This window comes from Citrus sinensis, chromosome 3 (assembly GCF_022201045.2).
Source record: "Citrus sinensis cultivar Valencia sweet orange chromosome 3, DVS_A1.0, whole genome shotgun sequence".
Classification (NCBI taxonomy): domain Eukaryota; kingdom Viridiplantae; phylum Streptophyta; class Magnoliopsida; order Sapindales; family Rutaceae; genus Citrus; species Citrus sinensis.
The window spans coordinates 21591394-21613559 of record NC_068558.1 but is presented as its reverse complement, the minus strand read 5'-3'; the positions used below and the strand labels follow the sequence as shown (position 1 = coordinate 21613559).

The 22166-nt window shown below is 38.0% G+C and overlaps 1 protein-coding gene and 1 long non-coding RNA gene across 2 annotated transcripts; one reads left to right on the top strand and one right to left on the bottom strand.

The window, feature by feature from the left end:
- Nucleotides 1–878: 878 nt before the first annotated feature.
- LOC127900655 (uncharacterized) lies at nucleotides 879–1271 on the top strand. The gene has a single exon (XM_052435837.1). The coding sequence runs from the start codon at nucleotides 879–881 to the stop codon at nucleotides 1269–1271; it is 393 nt and encodes a 130-aa protein (XP_052291797.1).
- A 10729-nt stretch (nucleotides 1272–12000) lies between these two features.
- Nucleotides 12001–13078, bottom strand: LOC112496684 (uncharacterized). The gene is made up of 2 exons (XR_008053567.1): nucleotides 12977–13078; nucleotides 12001–12204 (listed from the first exon to the last, which is right to left on the bottom strand). It is a non-coding gene; the product is annotated as an uncharacterized LOC112496684 (long non-coding RNA).
- Nucleotides 13079–22166: the final 9088 nt, after the last annotated feature.

Below are 22166 nucleotides of genomic sequence, written 5' to 3'. Positions count from 1 at the left end.
CGGATATTGAAGATGAACTCGAAGTCATGCGAAGAAAGAAAAAGAAATAGAAAAAACCTTCTCATTCAAAAACATCTTGCAAATCTTTTCGTCCACTATCTCCACCAGTTCCCAAACCTCCTGTTCAACTAATAAGATCATGCCTAATGTTTTCAGGTCAATCTTATAAAGAGTCATTCCCTCCACTTGAAAAGCAGACAGACACTCAAACCAGAGTTTTCTCTAAACCCTTTGTCCAGTCCCCAGTTACAGCCTCTGGGCAACTTGAAGAGCCAAAACAGTATGAAGCTGTTTTAAATTGGCAAACCAAAAATGCCAATGCTCAGAATCAAACCCTCAAACAACTCGAAAAAAGAATTGATCGAGTTGCCAGTCAAGTCTCCCAGACTAAAATTAAAGTTGATTCAATCAGCCATCGTCTTGATTAGATGTACATACATCTACAAGACTATATCTTTGAGTTAGATACCGATCTCAGACGAATGATCAATAATCATATATGGGGTTCCGAGTTTAACAAGAAAGAAGCAGAGATCAGAAAGCTCAAAGCTGAATTGGTAAGAATTGATGCTGAAAAGACTCGTCCAACACTTTTCACCCAGACACAATCCACACCTGTGCCTCCTCCTGTGTTTGAAACCTATTCACCTTTCTATACATCTCCCAAACCTCACCAGCCTGTTTACAACCAATTCTTTGGTTTCTCATATCTCCAACCAACTCCTCAACCAAAACCCTCTTCACCTAAAAAATCAAAGTCCAAAGTAAAAATTTCAAAACCAAAAACAAAGCCAACTTCCTCTTCATCTACTCCTCCGGTACCTCCCGAAGATTCACCACAAGCAACTCCTGACCCTCCTAAAAAAGATAAATGACCAATGGATCAGTATCATTACGACTCATCTCCTGAATCCTCTGAACCAGAAACAGCATGTGAGTCCAATCGATCAGAGTCACACTCATCCTCCTCATCCACAAATTCCACCAGTACCTCCACTGATTCTGAATCAGAATATGCTGACATTACAAGCATATTGATGGCAACTAAACCTGAAGATCTTAGTGCTTCAACTTCTACACCAATTGTTGAAGACAATTCTTCTAATGATGAGCATAAAGCATCTAACACAAAACCAGTGCCACCTATGTCACCACCAGCTCATGATCACTCCACAAAACTATATTCAGCATCTTGGTTCACATTTGATGACATTCCCCGTCACAAATGGTCTACTAGACTTCAAGAATTTGCTGCATGGATTGATCTCTAAGGAATAAAGCCAAATGCTCAATCTCAAGCTGTCCTTCGTGAATTCATAGCCCGATCTACGGGTTCTTTGAGAGATTGGTTAGAAAGCTTGGGAGAATATAGACAACTCCAATTTATGCAATCACATATTGGTACCGCACTCAACATCATCCATGAACAATTCATTGCTGAAAAATCAGCATCTATCGATGCAGACAGAAAAGAGTATCATCAGATGAAGTGACGTTCTCTCAAAAGACATCTTTTGGAATCTTATTACAAAAGAATGAGTATTCTATTTTACAAGCTGAATGGATTCAACGAACCTTCTGTTAAACATGTCTTCATAGCCTCTCTTCCTTCTAAGTTACAACTTGATCTTCAAAGAAAACTCACAGCCACTAATCTCAGCATTACTGACATCTCTTTGGGAAAGATTTTCCAAATGGCAATGTTATGCCTAGATAAAATATGTGAGCAGAAGGAATTCTTCAAAGATCTCATGGCAGACACAAAACCCTTCTCTGAAGCTTGTAAAAAACCTTATCTCAAGATCGAGTGCAAAGATAAAAAGAAGTGTGTTTGTTCGCCCAAAAAGGAAAACCATTTTAAAAAACAATTCCAAAAAAAATCATCCTCCAAAAAACCTTTCTGGTATTTCAGAAAAAAAGGATGTCTCCCAGTACTGAAAGAAAAAGCATAACCATTGTTTTATTTGCAAAAAACGCGGTCACTTTGATCGAAACTGTCCCCATAATTCTGCCAAAGCTGTTCGCCTCATACAACACCTTCAACATTCTTCCCTATTATCTGAGAACGAAGATGTTGAATTAAACTTTTCTGAACAATCAGAACAAGATGACCAAACTGCTTTCATCATCGTAGAATCTTCAGATTCTGAGGATATATCAGTCATCTCTATAGTTCAAAATGTCAACCATGTTTCCACAATTCCCAGACCTTCACTCAAAATGTCAATCCTTCCTTCCAAGTTTCATAAACCTGTTCCTGTCATCGGGTTTATTGACACTAGTGCAGATACCAGTATGATTGACCCTTCTATTCTTCCCTCAGACTATTGGGAACCTCATTCAAAGCTTTTCAGAGCTGTTAATAGAGAAACTTTTGAGACCACTTTGATTACCAAAAAACCCATTGGTATTCAATTCTTTCCAAATTGTATAATTTGGAAAAAGATTGTAGCCTCCAAAATCCCTGATAAAAATCTCCTCATAAGTTTTGACATTCTTCATTTGGTTAAAAACCTATTCCTCACCGGCCTCACTCTCTCCTATCTGTCCATCTGTGAAGATGAACTTTGGTACATGTGGTGTCTCACCACCTTGTATGCTACGAAGCTAGTTTTCCCCATCAAACCAGTCTTGACTCACCTTACCACTCCTGAGTTCTCACCCGACCTTCTATGGACTCTCCTCGAATGGTATTCCCCCCTCACATGGTAGCGTAAACAACTCCAGAATCTGTGTACCTTTCACGGATTAAACAGAATGCCAGAACATGAAGCTAACATGTGGGCTACAGTTTTCATCATCCACAGGCCCTACTTCCAGCACCCAGAAACAAGAGACTACTGGACACAAGACATGGCATATGAATGGAGAACTTACCCTCATCCTTATACCCTCATCCATGATACATCGGTCACTTCCGTTCTCAAAGCCTACCTCATGGAACTTAACAATGTTACTCCACCTGCCACAAACATTCACCACACCTCTATTGGACCCTCACACACCCTTGAAATAATTCCAAAAACACAAGGCTGAACTCCGGGTTCAAGTTCAAGTCCTCAAGGAATCCTTGCGAAGGAACAACGCCCTGATTACACCAAGTCTTATTCTAAGACACTCAGGACCCATGAGAAGATTTTCAGTCCCTTCTCCATACTGAAAATCCCCATTATACCGTCACCAACCCAGACTCTCCTGCTGCATCTACATCACCGCACATGACTGACGCTGATGAAGACAAATATCAGCAAGCTGAGGCGTATCTCAACCAGAGACAGATACGTCGGCACAAGCGCCAATATGGGAAAGCGACAGGAGACGTGTCACCATCGCGCTATCCCTCCACTCCATAATGACAACTTGTCACCATCACATTGCTTTTAATGCAATAAGCCCATGTGTCTCCCGTATGCTTTGAATGTTTATGTAAAAAGTCTTAGTCGGTGTGCTTTACTTTCTGTTTTCCTTTATCTTATGTAAAAGTCTTAGTCGGTGTGATTTACTTTCTAAAAAGGTGTGCTTTACTTTTCTAACAGCATGTGCCTATTTGTCGATTCTAATCATTCAAGGGGTCTTGTCCTTGATGACTTTCTATATAAGGCACCTTATGCTTCTGTTGTAGGCACAAGTTAATGAGAAATAAACATTTTCATTTCCTTACATCATGTTTCTGTAAATCTTTTCTCTCTTCTAGGGCTCAAAGAAATTATTTGGGTTAATAATGATACGCTCGCCTCTAATTTTCTATACTGAGTATGCTCTGCACTTGCCTTAAGCCTAAGGATCCTGTACATCAGAAAGGTCTTGTTTTATCCTCCAAAACCGATTTTTATAAAATGAAAGTGTTTTCTCACAACGTTCACCCTCTTTGAGGCCATGAGTGCCGTGTGTTCGGGTGATACCGTGAAAAACTATTTTCAAATATGATTTTCGGATTTGGTATTTGATGGATAAGTGTATATCGGCTGGAAACCAGAACTTGCGGGCTATTGTCCCTAAGAAAAGAAACTTCCAATTCATGGTTTCTCATCCGAAGGGTATCCTGTATATCCTGATAAAATCAATGGTCATTTTCTATGGGATGTTCCTGAAGCCCATATGTGTAATCCAGATTGTCCTTGCTTGGATGATACGGATATTGAAGATGAACTCGAAGTCATGCAAAGAAAGAAAAAGAAAAAGAAAACATTCTCATTCAAAAACATCTTGCAAATCTTTTCGTCCACTATCTCCACCAGATCCCAAACCTCCCTTTCAACCAATAAGATCATGCCTAATGTTTTCAGGTCAATCTTATGAAGAGTCCTTCCCTCCACTTGAAAAGCAGACAGACACTCAAACCAGAGTTGTCTCTAAACCCTTTGTCCAGTCCCCAGTTACAGCCTCTGGGCAACCTGAAGAGCCAAAACAGTATGAACCTGTTTTAAATTGGCAAACCAAAAATGCCAATGCTCAGAATCATGTAGCCTCTAAAATTGAAAACCTTGTCAAATATTCTTATATTCTCGAATTTGCCCAAATCAATGAATCACAGTTTCCTATCATGAGTCCCTACAACCTCTACAAACAAAAAACTTCTCTCACTAAAAGTATTAAAACCCTCATCTTCACAAAAAGACCACTCCCAAAAGAGTATAAAAAATTCGAATTTCATCTCATCAGCCACAAATTTCTTATCAACATGGATAACTCTTCTTTTCCCACTTGACCGCCAAAATCTCTTTGTAGATCACATGGTAATTCTTTTCAGATTCTTTGAATTGTCCGCTTGCATGTGCACAGAAGTGACGTACACCATTTTTCTCTTCAAGAAGGATGGCACTACAGTAATCATCGATGGCATCGGTTTGTAGAATGCGTTGTCCAATTGTGGGGATTCGGAGAGGATGAGGTGATTAGGCTATCACCTTTAGTTGTTGGACAGTTTCTCTCTGTGCTGGTCCCAATGGAGGGCACTGTTTTTTTAGCGTGCGGGACAACTGGCTTGTGTGGATTGCAACTTTAGGGATGAAATCACGGACATAATTAACAATCCCGAGGAATTATTTGATCTACTTTTTGTTGAGATGTGTGTCCGAAAACTTTAATAATTCAGCTGCAATGTGTGGACCAGGTTGATAATGGCCATCTTTAATCACCATGCCAAGAAAGTCAATTGATTCCTTTGCTATGCTGCTTTTCTTTTCAGAAAGCATGATTCCGTGTTCCTGCACAATATGAAAGAAATCCAAAAGGAGCTTCTGGTGGCTCTCATGGTCAGAGGAAAATAATAAGATATCATCAATGTATACCAGAGCATGATGAAGGATAGGACTGAAGATTTTTGTCATGGTCTTTTGAAATAATAAAGGGGCAACCTTAAGACCAAAAGGCATAACAGTCCACTGATAATGGGCATCAGGGATGCAGAAGGCAGTTTTGTGACTGTCAACCAGTGAAATACCAAGTTGCCAAAAACCAACTTTTAGATCAAACTTAGAGAAGATACGAGCCCCTTGAAGATGGACAAACAAGGTCTGGAATTTTAGAAGGGGGAACTTATCATCTTTAAGGAAAGAATTAAGTGGCTGGTAATCAATAACTAACCTCTTTTTACCACGAACTAATTCAGATCGGTTTTCAACATAGAAGGCTTGACAAGCCCAATCTAAATCAGTCGGTTCAATAAGACCTTCCTGAAGCAACTGAGAACATTCTTGCTTAGCGAGTAGGAGGTCAGAATGAGACATACCCGGGCGTGATGCTTTTGTGGGGTTTATGCCTTCGTTAAGCGTGAAAGGAAGGTGAATGAAGAATTAATCATTCTTCTAAAGAGGTGAAGGATGATGGAACTGTGAATGGTTTTCTGGACAAAACTCGAGGAACTTTTATGAAATATGACTGTATGGAGATGGTGTTTCGGAAAGTGTATACAGACGTAATGTACTGTATAAGGCAAGAACATTTGCTTATAGCGAACTCCAGAACTGGTGAGGAATAGGTTTTTAACCAAATGAAGAATGTCAAAACCTATGAGTAAATCTTTATCTAGGAGGTTGGATGCTACAATCTTTTTCCAAATTATGCAATTCGGAAAGAATTGAATACCAATGGGTTTTTTTGTAATCAAAGTGGTTTCAAAAGTTTCTCCATTAACTGCTCAGAAAAGTTTCAAGTGTTTTTCCCAACAATCAGAGGGAAGGATAGAAGGATCAATCATACTGGTATCTGCACCAGTGTCAATAAACCTGATGACAGGAACAAGTTTATGAAATTTGGAAGGAAGGATTGACATTTTTAGAGAAGGTCTAGGAATGGCTGAAACATGGTTGACAGTTTGAATTGTAGAAATGACTGAAATATCATCGACTAAAATATCATCAGAATCAGAAGATTCTGTGATAATCAAAGCAGTCTGATCATCTTGTTCTGACTGTTCTGAAAAATTTGATTCAACATCTTCATTCTCAGATAACAGGGAAGAATGTTGAAGATGCTGTATGAGACGAACAACTTTAGCAGATTTGTGAGGACAATTTTGAGCAAAGTTACCGCGTTTCTTGCAGATGAAACAACGGTTGTGCTTTTTCTTTCTGTACTGGGAAGCATCCTTTTTTCTGAAATATCGGAGAGGTTTTTTAGAGGATGATTTTCTATGGAAGTGTTTCTGGAAATGTTTCTTCTTTCTGGTTGGACAGATACACTTCTTTTCATCTTTGCACTCTATCCTGAGATAGGGTTTTTTACAGGCTTCAGAAAAGGATTTTTTGTCTTCCATGAGATCTTTGAAAAATTCTTTTTGCTCACAGATCTTGTCGAGACATTGCATTGCCATTTGGAAAATCTTTCCCAGAGAGATATCAGCTATGCTGAGATTAGTGGCTATGAGTTTCCTTTGAAGATTAGGTTGTAACTCAGAAGGAAGAGAGGCTATGAAGACATGTTTGAGAGATGGCTCGTTGAACCCATTCAGCTTATAAAATAGAATACTCATCCTTTTGTAATGAAATTCCAAAAGGTGTCTTTTGAGAGAGCAGCATTTCATCTGATGATACTCTTTTCTGTCTGCATCAGTGGAGGCAGTTTTTTCTCTGATGAATTGTTCATGGATGATATTGAGTGATGTGCCAATTGGGGATTGCGTGAATTGGAGCTGACGGTATTCTCCCAAGCTTTCTAACCAATCACGTAAAGAACCCGTTGATCGAGCCATGAATTCATGGAGAATAGCTTGAGGTTGAGCATTTGGTTTGGTTCCTTGGAGGTCAATCCATGCGGCAAATTCTTGAAGTCAAACAGGCCATTTATGATGGGGAATGTCATCAAAAGTGAACCAAGATGCTGAAGATGGTTTTGTTGAGTGATCAAGAACTGGTGGAGGCATTGATGGCTCTGGTTCTGTTGGAGATGCTTTATTTTCAGCATCAGAAGAACTGTCTTCAACAATAGGTGTGGCAGTTGTAGTGCTTGGATTTTCAGTTTTGGTGGTCATTAATATGCTTGTCATGTCAGCATATTCGGATTCAGAGTCAGTGGAGGTACCGACTGAGTTTATGGGTGAGGAAGAGGAAGACGGGTTGGACTTTGATGGGTTTGACTCATAGACTATTTCTGGCTCAGAGGAGTCAGAAGATGTGTTTTGGACAGTATGATAATGATACTGATCCATTGGGCCTTTGTCTTTTTTGGGAGGTTCAGGAGTGGCTTTGGGTGAATCCTCTAGTGGTACTGGAGGAATAGATGAAGATGAAGATGAAGTGGCCTTTGACTTTGGTTCTGAGATCTTGACTTTGAATTTTGATTTTTTAGGTAAAGATGGCTTTGGTTGAGGTGTTGGTTGAAGGTGTGAGAATCCAAAGAACTGATTGTAAACAAGTTGTTGAGGTCTGGATGGTGTGTAGAAAGGTGCATAAGTTTCAAAGATCGGAGGAGGTACTGGTGGTATTTGTGTTTGAGTACAAAGGGAAGGTCGAGTCTTTTCAGCATCAATTCTTGTTAATTCAGCTTTGAGCTTCCTGATCTCTGCTTCTTTTTTATTAAATTTTGGACCCCATATGTGGTTGTTAATCATTCGTCTGAGATCAGTATCTAGCTCAGAGATACGTTCTTGTAGATGGATGTACATCTGATCAAGGTGATTGCTGATTGAATCAACTTTAGTTTCAGTTTGAGAGACTTGACTGGCAACTCGATCAATTTTCTTACCGAGTTGTTGAAGAGTTTGATTCTGAGCATTCAGTATTGGCATTTTTGGTTTGCCAGTTTAAAACAACTTCATACTGTTTTGCTTCTTTAGGTTGCCCAGAGGCCGTAACTGGGGATTGGACAAAAGGTTTTGAGGTAACTCTAGTTTGTGTGTCTGTTTGTTTTTCAAGTGGAGGGAAGGATTCTTCATAAGATTGACTCGAAAACATCAGGCATAATCTGATTGGGTGGACAGGAGGTTTGGGATCTGGTGGAGGTTGTGGAGGAAAAGAGTTACAAGATGTTTTTGGATGAGAAGGTTTTTTCTTTTTCTTTTTCTTTTTCTTTTTCTTTTTCTTTCTCCTCATAACTTCTAGTTCATCATCAACATTTGTGTCGTCCAAGCAAGGACAATCTGGATTGCACATATGGGCTTCAGGAACATCCCATAGAAAATGACCATCGATTTTGTCAGGATACACCGGATACCCCTCTGATGAGAAACCATGAGTGGGAAGTTTCTTTTCTTGACCAGTTTGAACTGCTGTTATCATAGCAGTGTAGGAAAGCTGTAAAGTGTCTAAAACATGCTTGGTCTCATGTGTTTGAAAAGATAGTTTAACTTGACCATTTTGTCGTCTTTCAAACGTGGCCTCTGTTGTTTGAACTAGTTCAGAGTTTTGGTGAAACAGTTCATAGTTGGTTAACCATTCAAGAGGCATAAATTTGAGCAATTCTTGTTTCTGGATTTGTTTGGGAATTTGGATGATGGTTGGAATTGTGTCCGTGTCGGCAAGGATCATTAAGGCATCAGATGTAGTGTGTGGTGTGGGAAGATCTAGTGCATACTTCTGTAATCGATACACTATTTGGTGATGAAGAGTTGCTATCTTTGATGTGGGTGTTTGTTCTGCTCCTTGGAACTGGATTTGGACCTTAAGGGTCGTGGGAAGGTTGGGATCGTCAAGAGAGAGGTTGAAATTTGGGTAAAAGGTTAACAAGACACTGCCAGTATGGAGCGTGGTCAGGACGGTTCCTATAACAGCATGTTGGTACTGTTTGAACCTGGTGTCTAACAAAGTAATCCTAGCCATAACAGGTAAACCTTTTCTGCCATGGAGGGTGAGGATCAATCTTACACCGCCAAGGAGGAGATGCGTATAGCCTTCTCGTTTCCAGTTTGCCATGAGATCTGGGGGTATTTCCAAAGTGACGTACTGCTCACTTTGAGAGGCTTGTAAAGCACACTGATCCAGTGTTGAAGACTGAATATATTCTTTTGGGAGTGGTCTTTTGGTGGAGATCAGGGTTCGGATACTTCTGGTGAACGAAGTTTTTTTTTTGTATAGATTATAAGGACTCATGATAGGGAACTGGGATTCATTGATTTGGGCAGACTCGGGGATATAGGAATATTCAACAAGGTTTTCAATATTAGAAGCTATGAGTTTGGAACATGACTTTGGAAGAGATAGAGTAGATGAAAGAGAAATATGAGACGAAGATGATGAAGGAGTTGAGATTGAAGATGAAGTTGCTTCCATGTTTGATTAATCTTCTTTTAGGAGATCAAATAATATTACTTAGAATTATAAATGATACCACTTCTGTGTTGGGTGTGTGGCTCTGATACCAGTGGATAAATATTACAACAAAACTTTTTCTCTCTGTTTGCCTAGGTAAGTTTTTCCTCATCATTAGCTTTAGGAGAAGTGAACTATTTTTTGAAGGAATATTATTATGAAAATTTTCCTCCTTAACAATATAAAATAATGGTAACTATTTCGGAAGAATATTATTATAGAACTTTTCTTCCTTATTAGCTTAGGGAAGTTTTTCCTCTTTGTTGGCAAAGGAAAAACAACCTATTCTAGAGGAATATTAATATGAAATTTTTTCTCCTTAATGGCCTAGGGAATTTTTCCGACTTTAACACTTAGGAAAAAGCAAGCTACTCTGAGTGAATGTTGTTAGGGAAATTTACCTCCTTGTTGGCCCATGAAAGTTTTTCCTCTTTCTTAGCCTAAGAAAAAGTGAATGACTCAGTAGGAATATTATTAGAGAGTGTAACACTACACTATATTATTTACTTTAAAATGCTTAAAAACACAGTTACTTTTAATATAAATACAAATTTTAAAAGTTTACAACAAACAAAACTTTCTTACAAAAAGTAAGAGTCATACAGAAACTTTATTTTACACAAAACTAAGATGTTTATTTTTATTGAAACAAATTTGAGCCTATTATAAAATCCCAAGGTCTATTACGTCCATATGCACTTCGTCTTGATTAGGACTTGGCGCCAGCTTGCCCTACAATGTAAGGACTTAGTGAGCTAATGCCCAGTAAGATAACACTTTGATGCATGTATAAATTATGATGCATATGGATGACTATATTAAGCTCTTAAAATAAACTTAGAAAATACAAAGCAACTTTATTTGGGCCCTAGGTATGTTGCACTACAAGGCTGACACTTTTACTCTTTAAACAATATGCCTTTGGGCCTCATTAGTTGATCTTTTGGGCGTTACGTATCGCCGTCTCCAAAATATTTCTTTCAACTTAGCTTTGAGGGCTTGCCCTCCTTAGAACTTTGCCACCTGGTAGTACAACCACCTATTTTTCATAAATTCATTTTCTGAAACGTCTTCTTCATAATGTAGTCCATGATATGCATGCATCCAATGCAACTTATAACATTTGAAATTCCTCAATGCATAACAAAATCAACACACAACATTATTTAAAAACAAGAGTCTTTAGTATAGGCGGCATAGCCGACCATAGCATAATTAAGTATAAGTATCACATATTAGGCGGCAGAGCCGACCATAACATCACATATTAGGCGGCAGAGCCGACCATAGCATCACATATTCGGCGGCAAGGCCGACCATAGCATCACATATTAGGCGGCCGGGCCGACCATATAAAGATATAATTAATCACACTAGAATAGCCATCATAATATAAAGGAATTGTTAAAACTGAACTTAAGTATGAAAAGAATTTTGTCCTTACATTGCAATTGAAGTGTTACTTACCTCTTGATCTTGACTTCTCTAGACTTTTCTAAGTTACGGATTCCTCTACTCTTGTTATTATGACTTAGGATAGAAGGGAATGAAATTTCTAGGTTGCATTGAAAATGAGAGGTGGTGGGGGGTATTTATAGAATTTCTTAAGGCTAATGGATGGTTAGGATTTTGCCACCACAACTCTTGATCAATGATTGAGATTAATCTTCACAAAGAACTTACTCAATTCAAGAAGTCTCAACTTTCTCTACATACTTCTTACATCATCACTTATGTCATCACTTATTTCATGATTTCTTATGTCATTAAATATTATAAACTTTAGGAGCTTGTTAGCTTAAAATAAAATCTATAGTATTTAAGTGAGAAAATTGTACCTCACAAGGAGTTTTTCCGATTTCTTGAAGTAGGGAAAAGTGGCATTTTATTGGTTTGGCTTGCTCTTTGGCCTTGACTTTTGTTTGCCTTGAGTTTTCCTTAACCTTCATTTGCTTTACTTTATTGGCATTAACCTTTTCTTGGATTGGTTTGCTCTTGTGGCCTTGGCTTTTTTTGCCTTGGTTTTCTTGGCTTTTATTATTTCCTCAGCCTATGTTGCCTTGTTGGGCATTGGCCTTTTCTTAGCTTTCCTTGAGTGCCTTTAGAGTTTTGGATGATGTTGCCCTAAAGATCATGGGTAAGATAATTGATGTAACTTCTAATTCTAGACGTTCTATGTAACACTCCACTTAAATATTCATTTTAAAGATGTTTAAAACATTGTGCTTTTATAAATACGGATTAAAAAAAAAGATTTACACAACAAACAACACTTTCTTAAAATGTAAAAGTCATGCAGAAACTTATTAGTATAAAAAATTTATTATTACATAAAACTAAGATGCTTATTTATTATTGAAACAAAGTTGAGCCCATCATAAAATCCCAAGGTCTATTATGCCCATATGCACTTCGTCTTGGCTAGGACTTGGCGCCAGCTTGCCCTACTTATCGTTACCTGCAATGTAAGGACTTTATGAGCTAATGCCCAATAAGATAACATTTGGATGCATGTATATGATGCATATGGATGACCATATAAAGCGTTTAAGAGAAACTTAGAAAATACAAAACAACTTTATTAGGGCCCTAGGTATGTTGCACTACAAGGATGACACTTTTACTCTTTAAACAATATGCCCTTGGGCCTTATTAATTGATCCCCAAAAGATTTCTTTTTACTTAGCTTTGAGGGCTTGCCCTCCTTAGAAACTTTGCCACATGGTAGTACAACCACCTATTTTTCATAAATTTATTTTCTGAAACATCTTTTTCATAATGTAATCCATGATATGCATGTATCCAATGCAACTTATGTCATAACATTTAAAGTTCCTAGATGCATAAAAGAATCAACACACAACACAATTTAAGAATAAGATTCTTTAATACAGGCGGCATAGCCGACCATAGCATAATTAAGTATAAGTATCACAGATTAGGCGGCAGAGTCGACCATATCATAACTAAATATCATAGATTAGGCAGCAGAGCCGACCATAACATAATTAAGTATCATAGCTTAGGCGGTAGAGCCGACCATAACGTAACTAAGTATCATAGGCAGCAGGGCCGACCATAACATAATTAAGTATCATAGCTTAGGCGGCAGAGTCGACCATAACGTAACTAATTATCATAGATTATAACTAATCACATCATAATAACCATCACAACATAAAGGAATAGTTAAAATTGAAGTTAAATATGAAAAGAAATTTTGTCCTTACATTGCAGTTGAAGTGTTACTTACCTAACTTCTCTAGACCTTTCTAATTAAGGATTTCTCTACTCTTGATATTATGACTTAGAATATAAGAGAATGAAATTTATAGGTTGGATTGAAAATGAAAGGGGGTAGGGGGTATTTATAGGATTTCTTAGGGCTAATGGATGGCTACGATTTTGCCACCATAAATCTTGATCAATGGTTGAGATTAACCTTCATAAATACCTTACTAAATTCTAGAATTCTTATCTTTCTCTATATACTTCTCTTACATCATCACTTATGTCATTGCTTATGTCATCATCACTTATGTCATTGCTTATGTCATCATTACTTATGTTATTGCTTATGTCACCTTACCGGGCCATGAATTCACGGAGAACAACTTGAGTATGAGCATGAGGTTTGGTTCCTTGGAGATCAATCCATGCAGCAAATTCTTGAAGTCTAGCAGGCCATTTGTGAGTATGCTCTGCACTTGCCTTAAGCCTAAGGATCATGTGCATAAAAAAGGTCCTGTTTTTATCCTCCCAAACCAATTTTTATAACCTGAAAGTGTTTTCTCACAACGTTCACCCTCTTTGAGGCCATGGGTGCCGTGTTTTAGGGTGGTATCGTGAAAAACTATTTCAACCTCTACACCTATTGTTGAAGACATTCCTTCTGATCACTCAACCAAATCATCCTAGCCTCTTGGTTCACATTACTAAATTCTAGAATTCTTAATGATCTCTATAAACTTCTTTTACATCATCACTTATGTCATTGCTTATATCATCATTAATTAAATATTTTATATTATTATTATTATTATTATTATTATTATTATTATAATATTATACTTAAGTGTGAAAATTGTACCTCATAAGTCCTCCCCCCTTTAAAAAATTTCGTCCTCGAAATTTACTTACTGAATAACTTAGGATACTTATTCTTCATCTCTTCATCACATTCCCATGTTGCCTTCTCCACTGAGCTATTTCGCTATAGTACTTTAACTAAAGGGATCTTCTTATTCCTTAACTCCTTTATCTTCCTATCAAGAATTTGAATTGGACGTTCTTCATAGGTTAGGTCTCCTTCTAGTTGTAGAGGCTTATAATTTAGCACATGAGAGGAGTCTGGGACGTATTTCTTTAACATGGTGAGAGGGGAAGTCGGTAAGAAACATTCCTGACACGATCGAGTATTTCAAATAGCCCAATAAACTTCGGACTTAATTTTCCTTTGTTCCAAAATCTCATCGATCCTTTTACTGGGGCAACTTTTAGAAATACTTTGTCACCAACTTGAAATTCCAAAGGCCTTCGCCTTTTATCCGAATAACTTTTCTGTCTACTTTGAGCTACCTGCATTCTTTGATGTATTTTCTCGATCGCTTCAGATGATGCAGTAATTAAGTCAGGTCCAAGATGCCTTTACTCGCCCATCTCATCCCAATGAATAGGCGATCTACATTTTCTACCATATAGAGCTTCATACGGTGCCATGCCAATTGTTGCTTGGTAACTATTGTTGTAGGCAAATTCAACCAATGGTAAATACTTGCTCCATGATCCTTGAAAGTCAATAGCACATCCTCGCAATATATCTTCAATCGTCTGAATTGTTCTTTCTGGCTGGCCGTCTGTTTGAGGGTGAAATATTGTATTAAATTTTAATTTTGTCCCCACATCGCTATGTAACTTTTTCCAGAATGTCGAAGTAAACCTTGCATCTCGGTCAGAAATAATAGAAATGGGTACACCATGTAGTCTTACTATCTCCTTTACATATATTTCTGCAAGCTGGTCCATGGTGTATGTCATTCGAATAGGCAAGAAGTGAGTAGACTTTGTGAGTCGATCGACAATCACCCAAATAGCATCATGCATTTTTGCAGTCCTTGGAAGACCAATGACGAAGTCCATCGTGATTTCTTCCCACTTCCATTGAGGAACTTGATTGGATTCCAAATGTCCTGCTGGTCTCTGGTGCTCTGCTTTGATTTGTTGACAAGTGATACATTTTGACACGAACTCAACTATATCATTCTTTATTCCAGGCCACCAATAATGCTTCTTTAAGTCTTTCTACATCTTTATTGTGCTAGGATGAAGTGAATATAGGGTTGTGTGAGTTTCAAGTAGAATGTTTTTCTTTATATCTGCATTATCTTGCACACATATCCTATCCTTGAACAAGATGATTCCCTTCTCTCACTTCTTAAACGATGTCTCCTTTGAGTTGGCCTCCACCTTCAAGTTCTTCAAGTAGGAATCACTTTCCTGCCGTTCCTTAATCTTTTCTAATAAGGTTGAGCGAAGCGTCATGTTGGCTAATTTTCCTACTACTAGCTCAATCTCTACCTTGCATATATCATTTTGTAATGGCTTAGGTAAAATCCTTAAAGCTGACAGGCTTGACTTTCTACTTAGTGCATTTGCTACCATATTTGCTTTTCCAGGATGATAGTTTATTTGCTACCATAGACAAGCTATAGCCAACGTCATTGTCGTATATTCAGCTCCTTTTGCATAAAGAAGTATTTGAGACTCTTGTGATCAGTGTAAATCTTACAATGCGCCCCCATTAAATAGTGACGCCATATTTTTAATGCCCGTACCACCGCTGCCAACTCCAGAGGCATCGCTATAGATAAAAAAATCCTTAGAGCTGTTAGGAATGACTAGGATTGGAGTAGTGACCATTCATCATTTTAGTTCTTCAAAGCTTTTCTCGCATTCTGGCATCCATACAAACTTGGCATTTTTCTTTGTCAACTGGGTCAATGTGAAGAGAATAAGGATAAAACTATCACAAGCACATGGGATGAGGCATATTCAAATCCTACTCAAGTTCCTGTCAGACCCGTTACAAGAGCTCAAGCAAAGAAATTCAAAGAAGCGCTTAATGGATTATTCAAGCAACTTGGGCTCAATCAAATTCGTGGAGGCCCATTGAAGGAATCGCACATGATAAATGCATGATTTAGGCTTAGGAAAATATATTTTTTTTCCTTTTTCAGATACTTTCCCTTTTCTTGAGGAGCCTATTAGGGAAACAAATCAATTATTTCTATTTTAATCGCCTAGTTTCCATTTAATTGATGTAAGGCATTGAAGCCAATTAGGATCCTGATTTGATTTAGATTCTTTCCTATTTACTTAAATTAGGATTCTAATTTGATTTAGATTATTTCCTATTAGGGAAGATTCAGATTTTTTTTTGGTTTATGATTTATTTTCAAAAGTTCTTGTAACCAACCCTATATAATGTACTTGAATCAAATAAACAGGAGAGAATGTTTTGATGCAATTGGTGAGGGAGTTAATTCTCTTTGGTTCTTTACAAACTCTTTGAACTTATCAGATTTCCATGGCGTTCAAACTTATAGGGTTTCCTTTTTAAATCAATTTTGCGTCCTTTTGGTTTATGCTCTTTAAATCCATAAGTTTTACCTATTCCTTTTCCTAAAAAAAGAAGAAAAAAAAAGAAGATAGAGAGAATCCCCTCTTTAAATCTTTCATTTTTTCATTATTTGTGTCTTGGAAGTCTAAAACTAGTTTTACCCCATTGGTGAAAAATTTTGTCCAAAATCAAAACTCGACTTTATGTACACATTGCCTTCTTACTCTTGAAATTTAAGTCTCCTTAGTGTAATCATTGTGAAATTGCTGTTGAAATCCTAATATTGGTTTGATTAGTTTGATAAGAACCAAGTGAGAATTACTAAGAGTGGAAAAAGGCAAGAGAGTGTGAGTGTATTAGAGGGTAAAAGCCAATTAATTTGAGTGAAACACGAGTGGAATTTAGCGAGTCATTTTCTTGAGTGAAAGCACGTAAGGGAGTGAGGTGAGGTCCTTTCCACATTATTTCTAACTTTCTTTTGCAGATGTTAGCTATGTCTCACACAACCTAGAATGAAACACAAATGAAGAGGATCAATCGACACTACTCAGAATTTACAAATTCAAGCATTGATGGGAGAGATGAGGAGGATGATGGGGATGCATTAGAGCTCATACATGATCATTTAGATCAAGTGGCGAACACACGTACAGGGCAGCCACAACCCGTTCCCCAAGCACGTAGAAGAGAAAGAGCTCCAGTTAGAGGAGAGAATGATGATTATTATAGGGATGAGTATGATGAACGAGAGGACTCAATGTGTAGCTATAGGAGAGATGGACAAGGTAGGAGAGCTAGGAATGGGAGATCCCATCTTTTCAAAGAAAATATGACCCAGAAGCATACCTTGAATGGGAGAAGAAAATGGAGTTCATATTTTATTGACTGGGTATTCTAAGTACGTGGTGTTGTTATACTAAAGCAATGATAACAGAGTTATCCTTTGGACCAGTAGTCCGTATGCTCGGGTTTCCAGCCGATATACCTAGAAAACGAGAATGACGTGGTTACGAGATACCAGACATTCTGTATAACCTAGACAACCCAAAAAGACACAGACTCTCCTTGGTCACTTAGTCTAAAGGTAGGGTTCCGTCTATTGTCTCAGAACCAAGAAAAAATAAGAGACTGACTAGCTTTCTAATGCACATGATCCTTTTTCAAGGCAAGTGCAGAGCATACTTGCAGAAGATAGACATTGAATAAGGGTAAGAGTTCTAAACCTAAAGAACCTTAGGATTAAAGAATAGAAACGAAGGTTTTAGCTATCGGAATATTGAAACTTGAAATGTTATCAAAAACCTCTTAATTTTTATTCAAATAACTTCTCCTTATATAAAGATAAGAAGGGGAAAAGACAAAAGCTGGATCGAGATCATTCCAGCTAGTATATAGGCACACTTATTTTACAAAAGTAGGTAGGGCTCACTAGTACAGTAGTGGCCGACAAAAGTAAAGTGCATGATTACATAAGGACAAACAACTTTAAAAAGCTAAAGCATAAAGTACTTTATTTTACATTATTACAAAGTGACAAATCTCATAAAGAGATATGGTTCCATCTTCATATGAGGATTCAGTCTCGTTAGGGTCACGATCAGGGTCCTTGTCTTTTTTGAGGATTCTTTTTGGATGAGAACATCCTAGAACACATGGCCAAGGGCAATCTCGAGCTTTTGGTTAGAGAGGAGTTTGCTGAGGGAAATATTTTGGTTGGGTTGAAAACGACGGATATTGAGAAGATGATCATCCGGGGAAATCATATGGTGATGGTGATGGTGAAGGTACTGGAGTGAAATCTTCATAAGGGTCTTGGGAATCTTGGAATAAAAAGTCAGTGTAATCTGGCTTTCTTCTTTTATGATGATTCCATTGTTGGGAGGTTGGGAATATAAAGATGGTGTAGGGATCATAAACATTTCATGTTTTGGTCCAAGAGATGTGTGGAGGATTTCTGGCTGGTCTGGAGGAATATGGTTGAGTTCCATAAGGAAGTTCTTCAAGGAAATCTTGATATGGAAATCTTGTTTGAGATAGGCACTGTGAGGGACTATCATCCATTCATAACTCTGATTCTGGGTATTAACTGTTGTCCTTCTTGGTCTAGAAGGTCGAGAAGGTGGTGTGTGTCAGCAATCTATTACAGCTTCCTGCGCCACCATGGTAATAGTGAAAACCATTCAAAAAGAGTCCAGGTAAGGGAGGTGGATAACTCTGGATTATTGAGTCTGTTGAGAAGGGGTAAAATAGGAAAAAACATTTTTGTGGCATACAAAATAGTAAGACACCATGTATACCAAAGTTCATCTTCGGTAATATCTTTGTGAGGTGGAAGTACTAATCCTATGAGGAAAAGATGATCAGGATGAAAACTGGGAAAAAACATAGGTTCTTTACTCATCTGATAGATGTTCATAAAAAACTTAAAGAGGAATTTGCTGGCGAAGTCTTGAATCGAGTGAGGTGATTGAAAATCATGTTGAGTGGGAAAGACTTCTAGGTGAGAGCTGTTTTAGGGAGTGAACTAGCCATGGCAATGATCGAGAAGGAAATCTGATTTTGGAGGTCTGGATAGTAAGTCTGGAATGAGGTTATGATCTCCTTTTATATGCTGGACATGGTAATCATATCTTGAAAACCATTCTTTAAGCCGAAGTAAGGTTTTTTCTAGGACAACTTTTTGCTTAAAGTTCAAGATATTGGGAAAAACTGAATTATCTAGTCTGATCAAGAATCTATGACCAATCAAATGGAATTCAAATGTTTTGATACCATTTTTCACAGCTAAGATTTCTTTGTAGACTGTGTGATAATGCTTTTGTGCATCAGGAAATTGTCCACTTGCATAGGCAATAAAGTGTTCTTTTCCATTGCCTTCTTCAAGGAGGATGGCCCCCCATGACTCATCACTGGTGTCGGTTTGCAGGATTCTTTTGCCATCTGTGATAAGTTTCAGAGGTGGAGGATTCTGGGCAATCTGCTTTAGTTGTTTTACAGCATCTGAGTGGATTTCTGACCAGGATGGTGGATTCTTTTTTAGAAGGGCAGACAACTTGCTTGTGTGGTGATCGACATGTGGCAGGAAATCACAGATGTAATTGATGATTCCAAGAAATTATTGGACTTGCTTTTGGGTAAAGTTACTTTCGGGAAAGTGAATTAACTCTTGTGCAATGTGGGGTCCAGGCTGATAATGGCCATCTTGGATTTTCATGCCAAGAAAGTCAATAGAGGTAGTCGCAATCGTACTTTTCTCGTCAAAGATCATGATCCCATGTTCTTGAATAATCTGAAAAAACTGTTGAAGTAGCTTGTGATGTTCATCATGAGTACCTGAAAAAAGAAGCAAATCGTCAATGTAAACAAGGTATGGTGGAGGATTGGTTGAAAGATAGTGGTCATGGCCTTTTGAAAAATGGAAGGGGTTGTTTTGAGGCCAAAAGGAAGGACTGTCCATTGGTAATGGGCATTTGGGATACAAAAAGCAGTTTTGTATCTTTCAGAGGGATGAATGCCAAGTTGCCAAAAACCAGACTTCAAGTCGAATTTTGAAAAGATTCGAGCATTTTTTAGGTGGACAAAAAGGGTGTGTCTGTTGGGTAGTAGAAATTTTTTATCTTTGAGAAAATTATTAAGTAGCTGATAGTCTATGACCAATCGTTTTTTGCCACAAAGAATTTCATACCTTTTTCAACATAAAAGGCTTGACAAGCCCATTGAGAATTTGTGGGCTCAATGAGGCCTTGTTTTAGCAATTGGGCATTCTTGTTGGGCCAAAATAAGGTCTTGTGGGGTCATTCCTGTATGGGTAGTTTTGGTTGGGTTGTTGTCTTCATTTAGTTTGAAAGGTAAGGATATGAAGAACTTTGGGTTTTTCCACAACGGGTTTGGATGGGTAAAAAGGCTATGGTTTTCAGGGCAAAATTTGAGAATTTGATCTGTAATGGCCTGGTATGAGGGTGGTGAATTGGCTAAAGAATAAATCTTTAGAGTGCTGGTGAAGGGTTTAATCATGGATTTGTAACGGAGACCAGAGGAAGTAATCTGGACATTTTTTGCTTGATGTAGGATATCAAAACCTAGAAGGAGATCTTTGTTTGGCAAAGGTGAACCAATTAGTTTTATCCAAACAACACAATTAGGAAATAATTGGATTCCTATTGGATGTTTAGTAACTAATTTAGTTGTAAAGATCTTTTCGTCTGCTGCTTTGAAGTGTTCCTCTTGAGTTTTCCAATACTCAGTAGGAAGAATGGCAGGATCAAGCATGCTTCGCTGAGCACCAATGTCGAGAAACCCAATGGTTGTGATAGGTTTATGATATTTGGAAGGGATAATTTGGATTTTGACAGAAGGTATGGGTATGGTACGATCATGAATGAGAATGGAGGAAGGTTGGACTGTGTAGATGGGTTCAAAATCAGAACTGTCAGAATCACTGGATTTTGCTGGTAAGGCAAAACACTGTATCATCATTTGGCTCTTCTTGTTTAGAAAACAAGTGTTCAACTTGGTCTGTGCTTGGGGAAAATTCTGTAGTGGATTATAGGTGTTGAATAAGTTTTATTGCCTTGTGAGGTTTGACAGGACAGTCTTTGGTAAAATGACCTTTCTTTTTGCAAATGAAACACCTGGTTTTCTTTCTGTCAGGAAACTGTTTGGAATGGGATTGCCTTTTTATGAAAAAGCAAAACTGTTTGGTACGCCATTTCCTGGATGGAAATGGGAATCTAGATTTCCTGAAGTGAGAGTTTTTCTTGGGTGAGCAGTCACACTTCTTTGGATCTTTGCATTTGATAGCCAAATAAGACTTTTTGCAAGCAGATCTGAAAGGTTCTTTGTCTTTGATGAGTTCCTGGAAGAACTTCTTTTGTTCACACAATTTGTCAAGACATCCTAGAGCAATTTGGAATAATTTTCCCAATGATAATGTATCAATGTTGAGCCTATGAGCAGCTAACTAACGCTGAATTTCTGGTTTCCTAACAGAAAGAAAAGTAGGTGTTTCATTTGTAAAAAGAAAGGTCATTTTGCCAAAGATTATCCGGTTTGCCTTATTCAACACCTGGAATCCACTACAGAATTTTCCCCAACCATAGACCAAGTTGAACACTTGTTTTCTAAACAAGAAGAGCCAAATGATGATACAGTTTTTCCATTGGTAATGGGCATTTGGGATACAAAAAGCAGTTTTGTATCTTTTAAAGGGATGAATGCCAAGTCCGGCATGAAGGGTGGTTAGGACTGTACCAATGATGGCATGCTGATATTGCTTAAACCTGGTGTCAAGTAAAGCAATTCTGGCTGTGGCAGGTAAGCCTTTTCTCCCATGAAGAGTCAGAATAAGACGAACACCTCCAAGGTGAAGATGTGTATAGCCTTCACGTTTCCATGTAGAGATCAATTCTGAGGGGATCTCAAGAGTAACATATTGTTGAGCTGTGGTAGCTTGCAAAGCACACTGATCGAGTCGGGATGACTGGATATCTTCCTTTGGATGGGGTCGTTTGGTGGAAATTAGGGTTTTGATAGGGACTGATCTTCTTCTAGGAGATCAAATAAGATTATTCAAATTACTAATGATACCACCTCAACATGTAGTGTGGCTCTGATACCAGTGGGTAGTTGTACGTGGCGTTGTTACACCAGAGTGATGAGATCCTTGGCAAGCCAAGATATTTAAATCTCCTTTGGACCAGTAGTCCGCACACTTTGGTTTCCAGCCGATATACACTTATCCAGTTAATACCAAATCCGAAATTCATTTTTGAAAACCATTTTTTCACGATACCACCCGAAAA

Excerpts from the sequence above, each read along its gene's own strand:
- LOC127900655 (XM_052435837.1), top strand. The coding sequence starts at position 879 with ATGGATCAGTATCATTACGACTCATCTCCTGAATCCTCTGAACCAGAA.